At 39.7% G+C, this 16457-nt stretch overlaps 2 protein-coding genes across 3 annotated transcripts; one reads left to right on the top strand and one right to left on the bottom strand.

The window, feature by feature from the left end:
- LOC4349765 (uncharacterized) lies at positions 1-2897 on the bottom strand. The gene is made up of 7 exons (XM_015761973.3): positions 2707-2897; positions 2545-2618; positions 2208-2316; positions 1662-1744; positions 1391-1549; positions 374-475; positions 1-287 (listed from the first exon to the last, which is right to left on the bottom strand). Exons 1-7 carry the CDS (start codon positions 2771-2773, stop codon positions 141-143), a joined length of 741 nt encoding a protein of 246 aa, XP_015617459.1. The 5' UTR covers positions 2774-2897; the 3' UTR covers positions 1-140.
- A 4008-nt stretch (positions 2898-6905) lies between these two features.
- On the top strand, positions 6906-16198 carry LOC4349764 (long chain acyl-CoA synthetase 6, peroxisomal). 2 transcript variants are annotated; one of them, XM_066305305.1, is made up of 23 exons: positions 6906-7145; positions 7672-7727; positions 7798-7875; positions 8381-8452; positions 8543-8624; positions 8780-8885; positions 8959-9035; positions 9457-9501; positions 9601-9687; positions 10430-10519; positions 10616-10695; positions 10804-10897; positions 11672-11760; positions 11892-11980; positions 12127-12256; positions 12344-12462; positions 13138-13261; positions 13349-13435; positions 14890-14993; positions 15073-15158; positions 15379-15465; positions 15576-15662; positions 15736-16198. In XM_066305305.1, exons 5-23 carry the CDS (start codon positions 8553-8555, stop codon positions 15829-15831), a joined length of 1749 nt encoding a protein of 582 aa, XP_066161402.1. In that variant the 5' UTR covers positions 6906-7145; positions 7672-7727; positions 7798-7875; positions 8381-8452; positions 8543-8552; the 3' UTR covers positions 15832-16198. The 2 variants fall into 2 exon arrangements, with proteins under 2 accessions (XP_066161402.1, XP_015617433.1); XM_015761947.3 differs by having other exon boundaries at positions 7667-7727.
- The last annotated feature ends 259 nt before the right edge of the window (positions 16199-16457 follow it).

Below are 16457 nucleotides of genomic sequence, written 5' to 3'. Positions count from 1 at the left end.
TTTGGAGGTCACGACTCACGATCAGTGAGGCAGTGACCAATCTTGCATTCAAATATGTTAAGATGATAATATCGATAATTTACATGTGTACATCCTAAACAGAACCTAAATCGGCATGTTTTGCCAATACACGGCACATGTTAATGGGACTTTTTCTTCATCCTTAGGAAGCTAACCAATGTGATTCTGGAGGGAGCACCTGTGCCTGATCTCTTCTTGATTGCTGTCGTTTTACACAGCTTTCCATCTCTTACGGTAGTCGTGGTTGTAGATGATACATTATAGAACTGCATACATACAAGTTGTGTTCAAGTTCTAAAAACGTCTGGATGAAGATTTCACTTCTTCTCAAGAACTGCTGGAGAGCAATTACCTCGCATACACCGTGCAAAAGCAATCTCTGAAATGGGTCCTGGACATTCAGTACAAGCATATCTTTACCACTAGTGTCTTCGATGAAGGTCCTAACTCGTTCCTGCAAATGTGAAAAACAGATAAACCAATATAAAACAGCTACTGAATGACCAGCAAGTGCAGCACATTATGCTTCTCAAGTACTTATGCAATACAACCCAAATGCAAAATCATATTGTAATTATTAATTTCCACTTGCATTCACATAGCATGTGAGTGCATACATCAAAAGTTTCACAGAAATGCCAAATGCCGACAAATTAGAACTCAACCACCTCATTTCTGACTGATAACATGTCGTAACACAAAATCAGGTCACCCTTGTTTATGGCTGAAGCCTGAGCAGTAGAAGAGTAGAACTGCTTCCTTTTCATTAAGAAGATAACTGTACTAAAAATTGTAGAGACAGAGATGCAAGAGCAAACAGGATGTCGTTTAAAAAGCTTAGGTACCCCAATGGTTTATACTTTGTAATAGAAAGCCAAGAGACAGATGCATGTTTATATGGTTGCGAAGGAATATTCTAGATCTTAGATGTATGTAAAGAAATCTGAGACCCTCAAAAGTGGCAATCATTTTAGATCTAGATGTTCTTTAGATGGTCCAAACTGGTGTAACAAGATAGATATTCTAATGCAATTGAACACTAGAAACAAAAACTCCAAGGACCCTAATTTGCACCAGATTGTTTGTTAAAAGACATCTCATTTGTTCCTGGAGAATAGTGCTTAAACTTTTATAGTTGTAATCATTGATCACAATAAAAATCCATCAACACTACTAGAAGTAGATAACACAGGAGGATATACTGTCAGTTTTTATAACATAAATATCATTTGATCCTTTAAAACTACAAAACCAGAAAGATGCAATCTGATGCAGCAAACCAAAAACTCTCAAAAGCAAACAAATGTTAGCAACTGTTGTGACAAACAGAAACACAAAAAGGTTAATTCAATGAGATAGAAAGCCATACTTCGTATATTTCAAGAAGATCTGGGAGGAAATTTCTCTTTATGGCTTCTCTTGTTTGACGATCTATATGATGCCAAGAATTGAGAGCAACCAATTCATCTCTGTCCAAATGGTTCTTCTGTTTTGTAGAAGACTGTTTCATCTGTTGCACCAATCGTGCCTACAGATGAAAAGCACAGTAAGTAAAATGGATCCATAAAAAAGTGCACATGATACCTAATGCTATGCAGCTCTTATTTCTCATTGCACAGAGTAGCAACACACTAGTATACCTCAACATCCATGTCAATACTCCTGAAGGCATCCCATTCACCGACACTTGTCCTGCAGAATGCAGAAACGGGCAGTTCCTCACCTACATGCAGAACATAGATCGGTGTAATATAGAAATGAAATGTTCCCTATCTCTATAATAGTACATGAAAAATGTAACCTGACTATAATGCCTGCATTAAATGTCAATGCAATTAAAGTGCACAACTGATCATAAGTGTTTAAGGAAAAAAGTGACAAACAGGGAAACTGGATAGCATACAGCATTCTCACGAATCCGTACATTTTTAGTTAATGACATAATTCTTGTTAAAGTTAACGTGTGCATGCTGTAAGGAAAAAAAATTGTTTCTCATTCTAATGTCAACACATAGTAAAGAGTATGCATAACATGGATTTTATCTTCTTCATAACTTATTACTACTCTCTAAACAGAATGAAACATTCAATGACTTAGTACCCCCTAAACAGAATGAAACATTCGATGGCCAGGCTGTAAGACATGCAATATGGTGTTAAAAAATGTGAGCAGCACTGGATCTTACCCCATGGTGGAGGAGCAAAAAGGCCTTTGATTTCTTCCACATGAAGACGGGGGACAAGTTCAATGAGCAACCGGTCATTCAACCACCTACGAGATCTCCGATTACTAACCTGTGCAACATTGCAATCTATAAACCATCAACCCGCATATTCTTAATGTCAAAGATAACAACATACTGTATCAAATATAACAGGGTTTTTTTTTCTGAGCTGCTATTCCATAGATCATCATCCATTTCTCATAACAGGGATCAAACCATAATTTCATTCAATCATAAAACTAGCAGCAAAGGAACAAAATCACTTTTTTATTTTCCCTAATAGGATGAGCCGCCTCACCTTGGCGGCCATGTCCTCAAGAACTTCAATCTTCCTCTCAATCATCTGCCCACGCGACTTGACGGCATCTCCACCTAAGTTCACAAAATCGAACAAGGGTTAAAAATCGCTTGCGTCAGGACGCATTGGGGGGCAATTCGGAGATACAAAAAAGGAATCTACCTTTGGCGGAGTCGAACAAGGAGGCGTAGAACTCCTCCTCCCTCCGCAGCAGATCCGCGCTCGCCATGCTCGACTTCCCCGTGCTTCTCGCGATCAATTCCTCTCCTCCGCCGGCAAGGCAGGCCTCTTGCTCCGATTCCGGGATGTGCGTGTTCTAGGGCTAAAATTGGGGAATCGCAAACGGTGTCGGTGTCTCGGTGATCGCTAGGGGAGGGGGAATATGCGGCGGAATCGCGGATGCGACTGTGCGACCTAGCAGATCGCAGTGGGCCGAGAAGCCCACAGTTGTGGAGAGCAACTAGTTTGGGCCTAATGTGATGGGCCTCCCAAGCAAATGAAACTGAAAAAAGTGCACCGAAGGTCCCTCAACTTGTCAGCGAGATAAAAAACGTCCTCCAACCGCAAAACCACCTTAACTATACAAAACCGGTCACCCGAGGTCCTTCAGCAGTTTTGATCCTGGTTTTAGTCTACGTGGCAGCTGAGTTAGCGTGGACCCCACGTGGGCCCCACGTGTCAGCCAACCACTCTCTCTCTCCCCTCTTCTCTCACTTATCTCCTCTCGGGTAAGCCGGGGCGGGTGGGGAGGAGGTCGCCGGGGCGGCCGGCGACGCGGCAGCGGCAGCACGAGGCGATGCGGCCGGCAACAAGGTGGCGGGAGCCGGGGCAGCGCCGCATCCACGATCGCCTGCCGCTGTTCTCCTGCCGTCACCCGGAACTCCGACGTCGGCAAATTCTAACGACGCCCACTAGCTAGTCTGACCACCATGAGCAGACTCCCTCAGGATTCCACGAGGTAGCGAGCAAGGACCTGCTCCTCCTCCTCGTCACGGCGCCGGCGCCGACGGCGCGTGCATCACGCTCTAGTACGTCTCCAACGTCATCATCCACAACATCCATGTCCACGACTGCGTCCCCGCCGGCAACGCGAACGTGCGCGCATCGCCGACGCACTATGGGTGGCGCACCCGCTCCGATGGCGACGGCATCTCGCTCTACTCGGCGCGCGACGTGTGGGTGGACCACTGCGCGCTGTCGCGGTGCGCCGACGGGCTCATCGACGCCATCATGGGGTCGACGGCGATCACCGTGTCGAACAGCTACTTCTCGCACCACAACGAGGTGATGCTGCTGGGGCACAGCGACGAGTACCTGCTGGACTCGGCGATGCAGGTGACCATCGCGTTCAACCACTTCGGGATCCAGCTCGTGCAGCGGATGCCATTGTTTGCCGTGTTCTTGGCTTGTTTTGCTTGTGAGTTGTGATAGCAGAAGAGGGGAAAAATGTTTTTTTTGTGTGTGTGTGTGTTGGATTGGATTTCGTCTGTTTGTTTCTCATTTTGTTTCCCGCCGTCGCGTCGCCGGCCACGTCGCCTCGTGCTCCAGCCGCCGCGGCGTCGCCGGCCGTCCCGGCGACCTCCTCCCCATCCGCCCTGGCTTGCCCGAGAGGAGAGAAGGGAGAGAGATGGGAGAGAAGAGGGGAGAGAGAGTGGTTGGCTGACACGTGGGGCCCACATGGGTCCCACGCTGACTCAGCTGCCACGTAGATCAAAACCGGGATCAAAACAGCCGAAGGATCTCGGGTGATCGGTTTTGTATAGTCAAGGGACCTCGCATATCTGGTTTTGCGGTTCAAGGACGTTTTTTTATCTCGCTGATAAGTTGAGGGACCTTTGGTGCACTTTTTCCAATGAAACTTGTGACGCCTAGGCCCAAGGGGATAAGCATGGGTGCCCCAGGACTAATGGTTCTTTTTTTGGTATTCTCATTCGAGATATTCTTAATTTGTTTCCATCCAACAAAAAGTATCTCAAGATACCATTATCTCATGGTATCAAATCGTTTCCGATCGTCGGATAAAACAATGCACATCCTGCCCAGTTAGATCTAACGATTAAAAACGATTTGATATCGGTACCTTACGTTATTTTTTATTGGATTGAAGCAAATATCTTCTTACAAAGAACACTGTTCTATCTATCCCTATAACTCATTTACCTATTTGTAATCACTTTTTAATTTAATATTTAACTATTTGTCATCCATATATCAATAACATGTGGATCCTCATATTTATGATATGTATGTCCAGTGATAAATAGTTAATTGCCACCTATAAAATTGACAAATATAAGGGCTCATATGTTGTTGATATATGGGTGACAAATAATTTAATATCAAATTTACAAATGGCAAATAGTTAAATGTACATTAATCACGTCCCTGCCTGATCTCTTAAACCACCTCTCTTTAAATCCTGCTGATTGCTGGTCTCATGGATCATCTTCTCTAGTGAGACACCGATTCTTTGGGTCTCACGAGTCACGTGCGTGGGTGTTTCTTGGTGTCAAACTCGACCTGTGTTTGATTGCTCGAATGTACTTAGCCTGGCTCGTATGTCTTATCCAGGTTGAGTTTGGCCTTGGTTGGTAAAATGCAATAAAATGCAATAGAGGGTGTTTGGTTGTATGCATTAGATGAGCCTGGTTTATCTGAGATGTTGTTTAGTTGGTTGGATAAGAAAATTTATACGCAAGAGATTGTGTTTGGTTGCTCGTATGTACCTTGAATCCAATTATGTTTTTTCTATTGTAAGAGTATAATCCTACCAAGTATATAGAAATAATAATGTCTTAAGTTCATAACACTTGGGGTGAGTTCTTATGAACAATTTACAACTACAGCTTTCTCATTCTCTATAAACACGCGCTTTAAAACCGTTAAACATCAGCGATACGTTTTATGTAAAAACCTTATATATAAAAGATTCCTTTAGAAAAATTCAAATAAACCTATTATGTCTTAGTTTCAGTTCCCAACAAACATACAAGCTGAACTGCTCGGTCGAACTCGAACCCAGCCTATACGACTGTCATTTCTGAAGCCAAGCAATACGAAGCTTTGTTTGAGGCTTTGAGCTGCTACATGAATGGATCCCCAACGATAGCGCATAACAAAAGATCTACTAGTATCAGTCACACGATAATAGCATTCTGAAGCTGTCGCTATTAAAAGTCGTTGTTGCCACTCGAATGGAACCATATTCTATGAACGTTTCCTCCTCAATTATCCGCAAAACAGAAATCACGTGTGTTTGTCTCAGTTCGTCCTCTCCTCTCCTATTTTTCTGTTCTACAAGCCCTGTGCTGGCGCGTCAAAATATCCTTGCAGTCTTAGGCTAAATTTAGTTCTAAACTTTTTCTTTAAACTTCCAACTTTTTCATTACATTTACACAAATAAACTTTCAACTTTTCCGTCAATCGTTCCAATTTTAATCAAACTTCCAATTTTGACATGAACTAAACACATCCTTACACGAAGTACCACTGTTTTACTTTGTTTTGGATGACTAGATGATTTGTGATGATTATCTAATGGTAGGAACGAATTGGTTAACTATTATACTTTTTTAAAAAATAATGTATTGAAAGTTTTTGAAAGCTTAGCAAGCTTTTCATGAGAATAGAACAGCAGGCTGGCTGACCCGTTCGCGGAAGATGGAAGACGACGTTGCCGTCCATCCCAACACGCAACGCCGCCGGCCGCAACGCGCCGGTTTCCGGTCCGATCCGCTTCACACCCACCACGTCTGCAGGCCAGCCGCACGACGCAAGCAAAAGAAAAAAAAAACAAACAGACCGGATAAGATTACCTACTACTCTCTTAGAAATACGAATCTAAACTATAAACCTTATTTTTTTCTTATAAAAATATAATATTTTACATTAATTTCCGTTAGCACGTTTTCAAACTATATAAGTTTTGTGTGAAAAATTTCTATATAAGCTTTAAAATACATCCATTCGTCAAGTTTGTCATAATTAAAATTTAATTAATTATACTACATGTCAATAGTTTTTTCGTTTTACGTGCACTAACTTAATCTGCGTCTTTACTAGTTTTAAACATCATTTATTTGTTCCACTAATATCGTTTAGATTTATAATTTTAAGAATGCAAACTAGTTATAAGTAAGACGAAGGGAGTAAGAGTTATATGTCTTTCCCAAACAGCTAAAAAAAGGCCGAAAAACAGCGGAGATTTCTATGGAATTCGTCTAGAAAGCTGCGAATCTTCCCTTAGGATTCGCTTATCCTTGCCAAATCCTCTCCAAATTCAAAGCATCACTTATTTTTTTTTTTAAAAAAAACGGCAAACACGAGTCCATGAGACCACGAGTGACGACGAGTAGTCCTCCACCCCTACGCCTCGCCTTCTCCTCTCTTCTTTTCCCACGCAAACGCCGGAGACAGAGGAGGAGACAAGAGTCCAAGACCAATGCGAGGCAACGGCAGGGGGCGGGAGGAGGAGGGGAACTCCCCAATGGGCCGCCGGTTGCGGGCCGTCTCGGCCCACCTCCTGCCGCCGGCGTCCACCACCACCACCACCGGCGGCGTTGACCTCGCCGCCAACCCCACCGCCGGCGAGTACGCGCACGGTATGTCGTATCTTCAGTCCCGTGTGGTGATGCCCGCGATTCGGATCTCTTTGGGGTTGGATTCCCAGCTGGTCGAGCAGACTAGCACTTTTGCTTTTAGATAATAATCTAAAATTGTTTCTGATTCCCAAACGGTGGTGGTAATACGCGTCGCAACACTGTGTTCATCGGATTTAGTTATGGTCGTGTGGAGAGGTTTCGCTTTTCTGAATTTGTGCTGCCGAGTCCGCGCATCAGTTCCATACTTCCGTTGCTTAGCTCGGTAGTATCCTTCTCGCTATTGGATTAGAGTAATCGCTTCTAAAGCTCCCTTTATATATCTAAAAAATTAAAAATATTTAGAGTATTCGCTTGTGTGCTGAATAAAGGTAAAAGGGATGAGGCCTTTTCTTCCTTTTTTTAGTATGCCGGCACACGAAAGTTGTGGACTTGTGGATTCCCCAACTACTGCATGTTTGATTTATCTTTCTTGACAAAACAGCCTTTTTTTAGTTTGTAACTCAATGTCATAGCTTCTCCAGTGCAGGGCTACAGTGCTGTGCTCCCTGAGAAGTTGCAGACCGGGAAGTGGAATGTATACCGGTAGGTTATTTATATTTTTGGCTGCATTTGCTTATGTTGCAGCTCACAATTGCTGTTTCCAATCTTGCAGGAATGCGAAGACACCTCTTAGGTTAATAGATAGATTCCCTGATACCCCTGATATTGCAACGCTTCATGATAATTTCGTGTAAGAATCCTCGAAATCTCATTTGAGCATCCGGCTTTTATTTCTTAATATTATTCTCAACTTGGCGAAGTCTCAGTTATTTACAAAATGTTATGCTATGATTTATCAAATTCTTGTTTTGAATTGTCAGCAAACATGTGAGTGCACAAACATAGAGTTAAGCAAAATGAACGCTAGTTCTGTTTTCCCTAGGATGAATTGTATCAGGAGGATTCTTAGGAAAATCTGATTACATAAAAAGAATTATTGGCAAGGGAAGCTGTTCTTTAAGCTATTTTATTGAAACCTTGGAGCCGGAAAATGTTTGTATCTATAAGGGAAAAGTGAGTTAACCTTTATCTATTGTTAGATCCACAGCCTGAATGCAGATGGTTTTTATCTGATGGTTTTATGAAAGCTGATAAATTTAGATCTGTTGCAGGCTACATGCTTTACAAGAAAATTATTATTCTTCAAATTTAAGTTCTGTGCTAAGTTCTGAGGCAATATACCCCAAATTGCGCAGGTATGCAGTTGAGACCTTTAGGGACTGTAGATACCTGGGCACAAGAATCTGCGCTGATGGAACAGTTGGGGAGTAAGGATTAGTTCCTGGATATATGTGTTATTATTGGCTTTTGTAGCTTTGTTCAAATCTTTTAAATGATATATGTATGGAACTTTGCAGCTACAAATGGATGACATATGGAGAAGCTAGTACAAACAGGACTGCAATAGGTTCTGGTCTTATTTATCATGGAATACCTGAAGTGAGTCATAATGGTCGCAACAAGTACCGTCCTTCTTTTTTTAACTAGTAGCAGGCAGATCTTGTCACACATGGACAATGATATAACATTTGTATTTACACTTAGAGAGTCCCTTTTTTTTTTAACTTGCTTTATTTTTTTTAACTCTGAACCAGGGTGCATGCATTGGTTTGTATTTTATAAACAGACCTGAGTGGATCATAGTTGATCATGCCTGTGCAGCATATTCATTCGTGTCTGTGCCACTTTATGACACTCTTGGTATGCACTATTCACCAAATGATCATCTATATCCTTATCATTCATCTAGCAACAATATTTATGTAATCTGCAGGTCCAGATGCAGTTCAGTTCATTGTCAACCATGCGACAGTAGAAGCTATTTTCTGTGTGCCTCAAACACTAAGCACTGTGAGCTTTAACCCCTTATCTCAGCCTTGTATAGTTATTAGTTTATACAATCATTAAAATTTGCACTTTTCATGTCACTGGTACCAGCCATTAACTACTGAAGGTGGCAAGTAGCTAGTTATTTCCAGGAAATAGATCTGTGCTTTCAGGTGCTGATCTCATCCTGCTATGAACACACAATGTCAAAAGACTGCACACTGCATAAACTGCATGCTCATCATACTGTTTGTTCTTAACCATATCCACATACGCACATGATCAATGGGCTGAGCGCTGGGCCCTGACCATGAAATATGTTTATGTGGATTCTGATCCTTGTTTCAAACACTACATCAGTTTGTACCTTTAATTTAATCATGATATATTCTTTGGAATGAAGTATTTTTATGTTTGCTTATGTATATGTCTCTATTTATTGCAGCTGTTAAGCTTTATAACTCAAATGCCATGTGTTCGCCTTATAGTGGTAAGTTCGAACCATTTATAATTAGTATGTTCAATCGAGCAGTCATGATTTTTTAAGAATCTTTGTTCTGTTTTTTTTTTCTTAACTTGTTTTGTATAGGTAATTGGTGGAGACAATGCAAATATGCCATCTACCCCAACATCTACTGGAGTGGAAATTATAATTTACTCCAGACTACTCAACCAGGTGAATTTGCTACATGATCCTTCAGTTTTTGAAAACTATATTGTACTACCTTCATCTCAAAATATAAGAACTTTTGGGGTTGAACAAGGGTATTAAGGAAGTATGTGGAGTTAAATGGCAGAAGGTTTTGATTGATCGAAAAGAGGAAGTAGATGGATAAATTAAATGAGGGAAGATTGCGATTGGTTGAAAAAAGAACGTAGGTGGAGAAGTTGCTATATTTTGGGACAAACTTAGAATGCTAAAAGTTGCTATATTTTTGGATAGAGGGAGTATATGGGATACTAGTCTTAACACCTCATATAGTTTTAGAGATGTCTGCACCAGATGAGTTTACTAACACTATATATTGTTCATTGTATTTGTTCTATTCCACGCAAAAAATGTATTTGTTCTCCAATTTCAGTCAACCGAATCAAACTGCATACCAGTTGACTGCACTCCGTCATGTATGTTGCTCTGATTAAATTTAGACTTGTTCCAAATGATTTATCCATATCAGACAAAGTTGATGTGGCATCTAGTTTCCACTTATATTTGTGTGAGCAGTGTGCCTACGTTTTCATTTTTCTTTCTTATGGACACACATAGTATGTGCATTCTGTACATATTGTCTTTTTAAGTTTTGCGTCAAATGCCTGCATATCTGTATCCAGTCATATACATAATCTTTGGTGTTAGATTGAAGGTTGCTAGCACTTTTGCTCACTATTTTTCCATCGCTTTTGAATCTTCAACTCAGGGAAAGATGAGTTCTAGACCTTTTCGTCCTCCAAAACCTGAAGATGTTGCCACTATTTGTTACACTAGTGGCACAACCGGCACACCAAAGGTAAATAACCCATGTTTCTGATTATTCTTTGCTCCATTCAAAGGGCCTTTCTAATTCGACCTTTCAATCTTGTGGCACTTGATGTCATATTTCCAGGGAGTTGTTCTTTCTCATAGGAACTTAATCGCAAATGTAGCAGGATCAAGTGTGGTCATTAAGTTTTACCCATCTGATGTGTGAGGAGTTTACATTAAATCTAGATTCATATCTTTCTGCTATAACTTAATAAATTTATATCATCTCTAAATGTTTTTGATAGTAGTCATGTTGATATCTCTCCACAGGTACATCTCATATCTACCTTTAGCTCACATCTATGAGAGAGTTAACCAGATTGCACTGCTTCACTATGGAGTTGCCATTGGATTCTACCAAGGGGTATGCAGATCCAAAACCATTCAGGATGTTAATTTGGTAGTTCTTTGCATTTGCTGTTTGTGTAAATAATAGAACATGTAGAACAATGGAGTTTCTGACTTAGAAAAGGTATATATCAATAACCGGGGCCAGGTGCACATGAAATAAACCACTTGGAAAAGCAATTGGTAATGCTAGTTCTCCTGTAACTGTAAGTTACCCCTAGACATAGGAGCAGAATTGGATCAGGTAGTGCAATATTTCTAACTGTTAGATAAGAATCATCCAGAGATCAATTGAACACAGCAGATTTCGACAGTCTAATGTCGTTTATATAACAGTTCTGAAGTCTGAACTTTCTACTCTTCTTAATACAATTTCGGTTGGTTGAGTTTCGGCCGACCCGGCTAAAAAATTGAACACAATAGATGCATTTTATGCTGGACCTTTCACCTACAAGATATCATCCCATTATAGTAGTTGTTATGGCATCCTTGTCTTAAATGGATCCATTTTGTTATCTCATGTTAGTTTACTGCACCTCTATGTTGCTCACCATAATCCTTTCCTCACCATCGCACCTATCATATTGCTACCCTATTGCTGGATTTCCTTGCGCACAGGAATCAGCTAGATATAGGGTTATATCAGGTGTGTTTGCTGCTTGTTTGCAAGCAGCAAACGCTTTGTGCAACACTTGACAAATATGCATCACTTCCTTTTATATCAAATGTTCATCTTACTGCATGCATAATAATCTTTTACCGCCAATTCTGAATTCTTTGTCATTTCCAGGATAATTTGAAGCTGATGGATGATCTGGCTGCACTGAGACCAACAGTATTTTCTAGCGTACCCCGGCTATATAACAGAATTTATGCTGCGTAATACAACTATACCATTAACTTAGATACTTTCGTGTTTGGCATGACTATTTCTAGTCATATCTTTTGCACGAAATCAATTTTTTCCCTTTTCAGTAATTCTAACTGGCTAGTTGTTTATTACTCTGTAGAATTACAAATGCTGTGAAGGAGTCTGGAGGGTTGAAAGAAAGATTTTTTCATGCTGCATACAATGCTAAGAGGCAAGCCATTATGAATGGTAAGAACAGTATGAAGCTCATTGCAATTAAGTGTCTTATGTAGTTTTGCAATGACATTCCTAGGCAGCTCCTACATGTTTTCTGTCATCCCATTTTTTATCCACCACATGTATGAAATGTTAATTCTACATTTTTGTGTTATTAGGACGAAATCTGTCCCCAATGTGGGACAAATTGGTATTTAACAAAATAAAAGCTAGGCTTGGTGGACGTGTGAGGCTTATGTCTTCAGGTGCTTCTCCATTGTCAGCAGATGTCATGGAATTCCTAAGAGTGTAAGCTGGCTTCATATATGCTCCTTTGGGACAGCATGATTTTATAACTTGGATTAACTAATAAATTTTGTCTTATTTTTTTAACAGATGCTTCGGTTGTCTCGTAATTGAAGGATATGGAATGACAGAGACATCCTGTGTCATCGCTACAATGGATTGTGATGATAGGTTAATTGGTCATGTTGGACCTCCAAATCCATCTTGTGGTAAGATCTGTGTTTGGATTTTCAAGGATGTAACTAGATTTGCTTGGATAAAAAACTTGTCCTTTTGTTCACAGTAATCCCTCACTGTTATGGTCTGCCACTGTAGCATTAAGATTATAATATTTCCCAAAATAATTAATTAGATTAATAGGATCAGTTATTTAATATCCTATACATTTGGCTCTAGGTTTAACTAGGAAATTAGAGATTGCTTTGTTGGGATGATAAGGATCCAATTGTTGATGGTCGAGATACTGTAAAGTACACAATGCCTATTGGTACACATTTCTATCTAGCATATGTAGTCCACCGGTATAAGTGACCGTTGCATCCCTATTATCATCAAAAAATAAAGTAAACACAAAGTTAGGTTTAACTTGATTATAGTCTCTTGGCAATCAGGATAAACCCAGCACCAATAAGAGTGATCTTGTCTTTATCCCTGCTGTCAGATCCTTATCGTATCTATGAATTAGTGTTCATGACGCCCATCAAGTCAAGTCTGCTTCATATAGTTGTAGTGCATAGTAACCCATCACTGATGTAAAACATGTGACATCTCATATTTACCTTTCTTAACCCCAAATAAGTCTAGGTTTCATCTTCAACTAAAATATTGTTTTTTTTTGCGTGCTATCACACTCTCATAATGTAAATCCTGTTGCCATTTTTCAGAGATTAAGCTAGTGGATGTCCCAGAAATGAATTACACCTCTGAGGATCAACCATATCCTCGTGGAGAAATTTGTGTTAGGGGAACTACGATATTTTTTGGTTACTATAAGGATGAAATCCAAACGTAACGTATCTTGCTATGTATTTCTGTCTCCTATTTAAGTTCAAATATATTAAATGAGTTTCAGAAATTACATTTGAAAACATGCAGGAGAGAGGTCATTGATGAGGACGGTTGGTTGCACACTGGAGACATAGGTTTGTGGCTGCCTGGAGGGCGTTTAAAAATTATAGATAGGTAAAACTGAATTACTACCGTTTGTGTTTCAGCCATTTCCTTTGGAATTAAAATGGCCTTGTGCCTTCGTCATATAATATCTATTTTGTTCCTTGATAATTTTGCCATCGCATCCTTTCAATCATTGCTAAACAGTCTCATGAGTTTGGTGAAGATAGGAATAGGATTGATCTACTATCCAGCAAAGTTCTGACTTCCAAATTAATTTTTTTCCTAGGCAGAAGAAAATATCATGCTACAAGTTCCTGCGAAAATAAATTATGATGCATAGAAGTTTTATTAGTGATGTTTTCATGTACTCCTTCCATTTGAAAATATAGCTCTTATTTTGGGTGGGCAAGAGGACTAAGGCGGTACAATACTAAGAAGAGGAGTTAAAATGACCATGCTACCCATACTTAATTAAATACCTTAGGAATAGGAGAGTGGATGGTTAGTGTCATGTGTGATGCTTCCTATATGCAAGAGAGAGTATGTGATAAAGGGGGCAAAATAAAGAAAAGGCTCAATAAATTCACATGAAAGCCTTCTGTTTTTCAACAAGATTGAAAAAACTTTAGGCCTCATAAAAGGAAACAGAGGGAGTGCATCTTTTTTTCTTGAATACATGAGAAAACAGGAACAAGGAAGGGAGCAACGCCCACCCTCATCCAAACCACCAACAAACCTTAGCCTTTACATGAAAAACACACAAACTAAAAAACAACCTCACCCAAGCGACCTATTAGGAAACTCCCTAAGAAGCCCTGGGCATGATCCAACATTCATTGGTCACTGTTTGGATAACTGTAGTTACACTGAGATTAATGCTGTTAAACACACAATTTTTTCTATGCTTCCAAATCTTCCAAAGAGAGGGTGTACATCTTAGGACTTACTTTTAGCTTCCTTGCAGTTTCCTAATGATATCCAGATCAGTGATTGCTAAATTAAGTTGTTAAATATTAATGCATACTTGAAATCTTCATTCAGCTTCTACTATTTTCTTCTCACCATTATATTGTTTGTTATATGAGATTTGCATGGTTGGTGATGAAACTCTAATATGTGAAAGCTCACTGCTATTCTAAATTATAGAATTTGCTGTATTTTGTAGTTCTGTGAATACATACCATATACTAAGATGGTAGGGACTTGATAAGGTTAAAACTAGTGTGCTAAAAGACTAAAGTAAAAGCAAGATATTAACTCCTCATCTACTGATCGAAGAGCAAACCTTAACTATCCTCTACTGTTATTGTAGCAGACAGCTTTCAATTGCGAAATGTTGTAATGCATGGATGTTTTTTGAGAAATAACCACAACTCTATTCTGAAATCTTTTTGTCTGTAATTATTTATCCTCTTTCCACACAATTTTTTAGGCTATCTATTTTAATTTATTCCCCTGGAACTCTGTTTCGTCTGATTACTTTTCTTATTAAATTTTAATTGATGCAATTTTCTTTTCTCAAGGAAAAAGAACATTTTCAAGTTAGCTCAAGGAGAATACATAGCTCCCGAGAAGATTGAGAATGTCTATGCTAAGTGCAAGTTTATTGCGCAGTGCTTTATATATGGTAATATTCATGATCTTATATTGGTTATTACGTACTAATTATTTACCATGTATATTCTAAGCCGTTGATTTGAATGCAGGTGATAGTTTAAACTCTTCTTTGGTTGCCGTAGTAGCAGTTGAACCAGAGGTGTTGAAGGCTTGGGCTGCATCGGAAGGAATCCAGGTAAATGTGCTGACCTTTTTTTTGAAGTAAAGAGTACATACTATACATTTGTACAGCCCAGTTTCTCCAAATCAGCAGATTACCTTCTTGTATGTTATTATATATTTTCCAGTTCACTACACAAACACTGCCTTTATTTATTAAAAAACAGAACTACAAATAGAGCTCCTTACATCCGCATTGCCTGCTTATGTTATGATCTTCCCTTTCTAACCTACAGTACGAGGATTTAAGACAGCTATGCGCTGATACAAGGGCAAGAGCTGCTGTCCTGGCTGACATGGACTCTATTGGAAAGGAGGCACAGGTTTAATTTTCACTTCTTAGTTCTTACCTTACATGCTCTCTTAATAAGTAAAAGTTCTGTATGATGTGTATGATCCTTATCTATCTCTCTGTGCTTACTTACTGTACCAGCTAAGAGGTTTTGAATTTGCCAAAGCTGTTACCCTTGTTGCTGAGCCTTTCACACTAGAAAATGGTCTCCTCACCCCAACATTCAAGGTAGGCCCGTTAATTCTGTTGCAGGAGATCTCGATACCTAAGGTGCTAATTCTCTATCTCAATGATGTTGCAGATCAAAAGACCGCAAGCTAAGGCATACTTTGCAAAAGAAATCGCAGATATGTACGCACAACTGCGTGAAGCAGAATCAACAAAGTCCAAGTTGTAATTACCCGAGTAACAAACAGAATAAAGGTTCAACCAACACAGGAGATTTAGTTCGCCAATTGTATATTCAACAGGATGAAATAAGCGCCTTCTATTTACTGGCCAAGCAAACAATGACAGCAGTATTTCACGAGCCCTTCCATCTGACGACGAAATGAAACTTCACCGATCAACAGCAGGGAACAGTTGGATGTAGAGGCCGGTTTCTTAATCCATTATCTAAAAAACAGCAGGGAACAGTGCTTGATGCATAATTCATATTTGTTTCTTATTTGAGTGAAGTAATACTACTGTTTAGTGGGATATGGACTACTCATTTGTTTGGGACAGTATTTGGTGCGGAATTAATATTTGTTTGTTGCTAGCAATGATACTATGTTTCCTGCTCTCTCTCATCGAAAGTTTGAAGTGGTTTGTCCCTTAAAAATTACAAATTCCAGCATAGGGCTTAATGCACTCGACAAGAAACAAGATTGATGAAAACATACAAGATGATTATTATATCTAACTTAAGACTAGTGATGCGCGCGCTTAATAATGCACTCAACAGGAAACAAGATTGATGGAACTATGGAAGCACACAAGATCATTAACTTATATCTAAATTAAGATTAATGATGCGATTTT

The sequence above is a fragment of the Oryza sativa genome, chromosome 11 (assembly GCF_034140825.1).
Source record: "Oryza sativa Japonica Group chromosome 11, ASM3414082v1".
In the NCBI taxonomy this organism is placed as follows: Eukaryota; Viridiplantae; Streptophyta; class Magnoliopsida; order Poales; family Poaceae; genus Oryza; species Oryza sativa.
This window is presented reverse-complemented; position numbering and strand designations above follow the sequence as displayed.

Bases quoted from the DNA above. Each gene is read 5' to 3' on its own strand.
- LOC4349765 (XM_015761973.3), bottom strand. From the start codon at position 2,773: ATGGCGAGCGCGGATCTGCTGCGGAGGGAGGAGGAGTTCTACGCCTCC. The intron at 1,745-2,207 runs GTAAGATCCAGT...TTCTGCATGTAG, and splicing joins TTTTGCTCCTCCACCATGGG to GTGAGGAACTGCCCGTTTCT. The intron at 476-1,390 runs GTATGGCTTTCT...TCACATTTGCAG, and splicing joins ATCTTCTTGAAATATACGAA to GAACGAGTTAGGACCTTCAT.
- LOC4349764 (XM_015761947.3), top strand. From the start codon at position 6,986: ATGCGAGGCAACGGCAGGGGGCGGGAGGAGGAGGGGAACTCCCCAATG. The intron at 7,876-8,380 runs GTAAGAATCCTC...CAAATTGCGCAG, and splicing joins ACGCTTCATGATAATTTCGT to GTATGCAGTTGAGACCTTTA. The intron at 12,257-12,343 runs GTAAGCTGGCTT...TTTTTTTAACAG, and splicing joins GTCATGGAATTCCTAAGAGT to ATGCTTCGGTTGTCTCGTAA.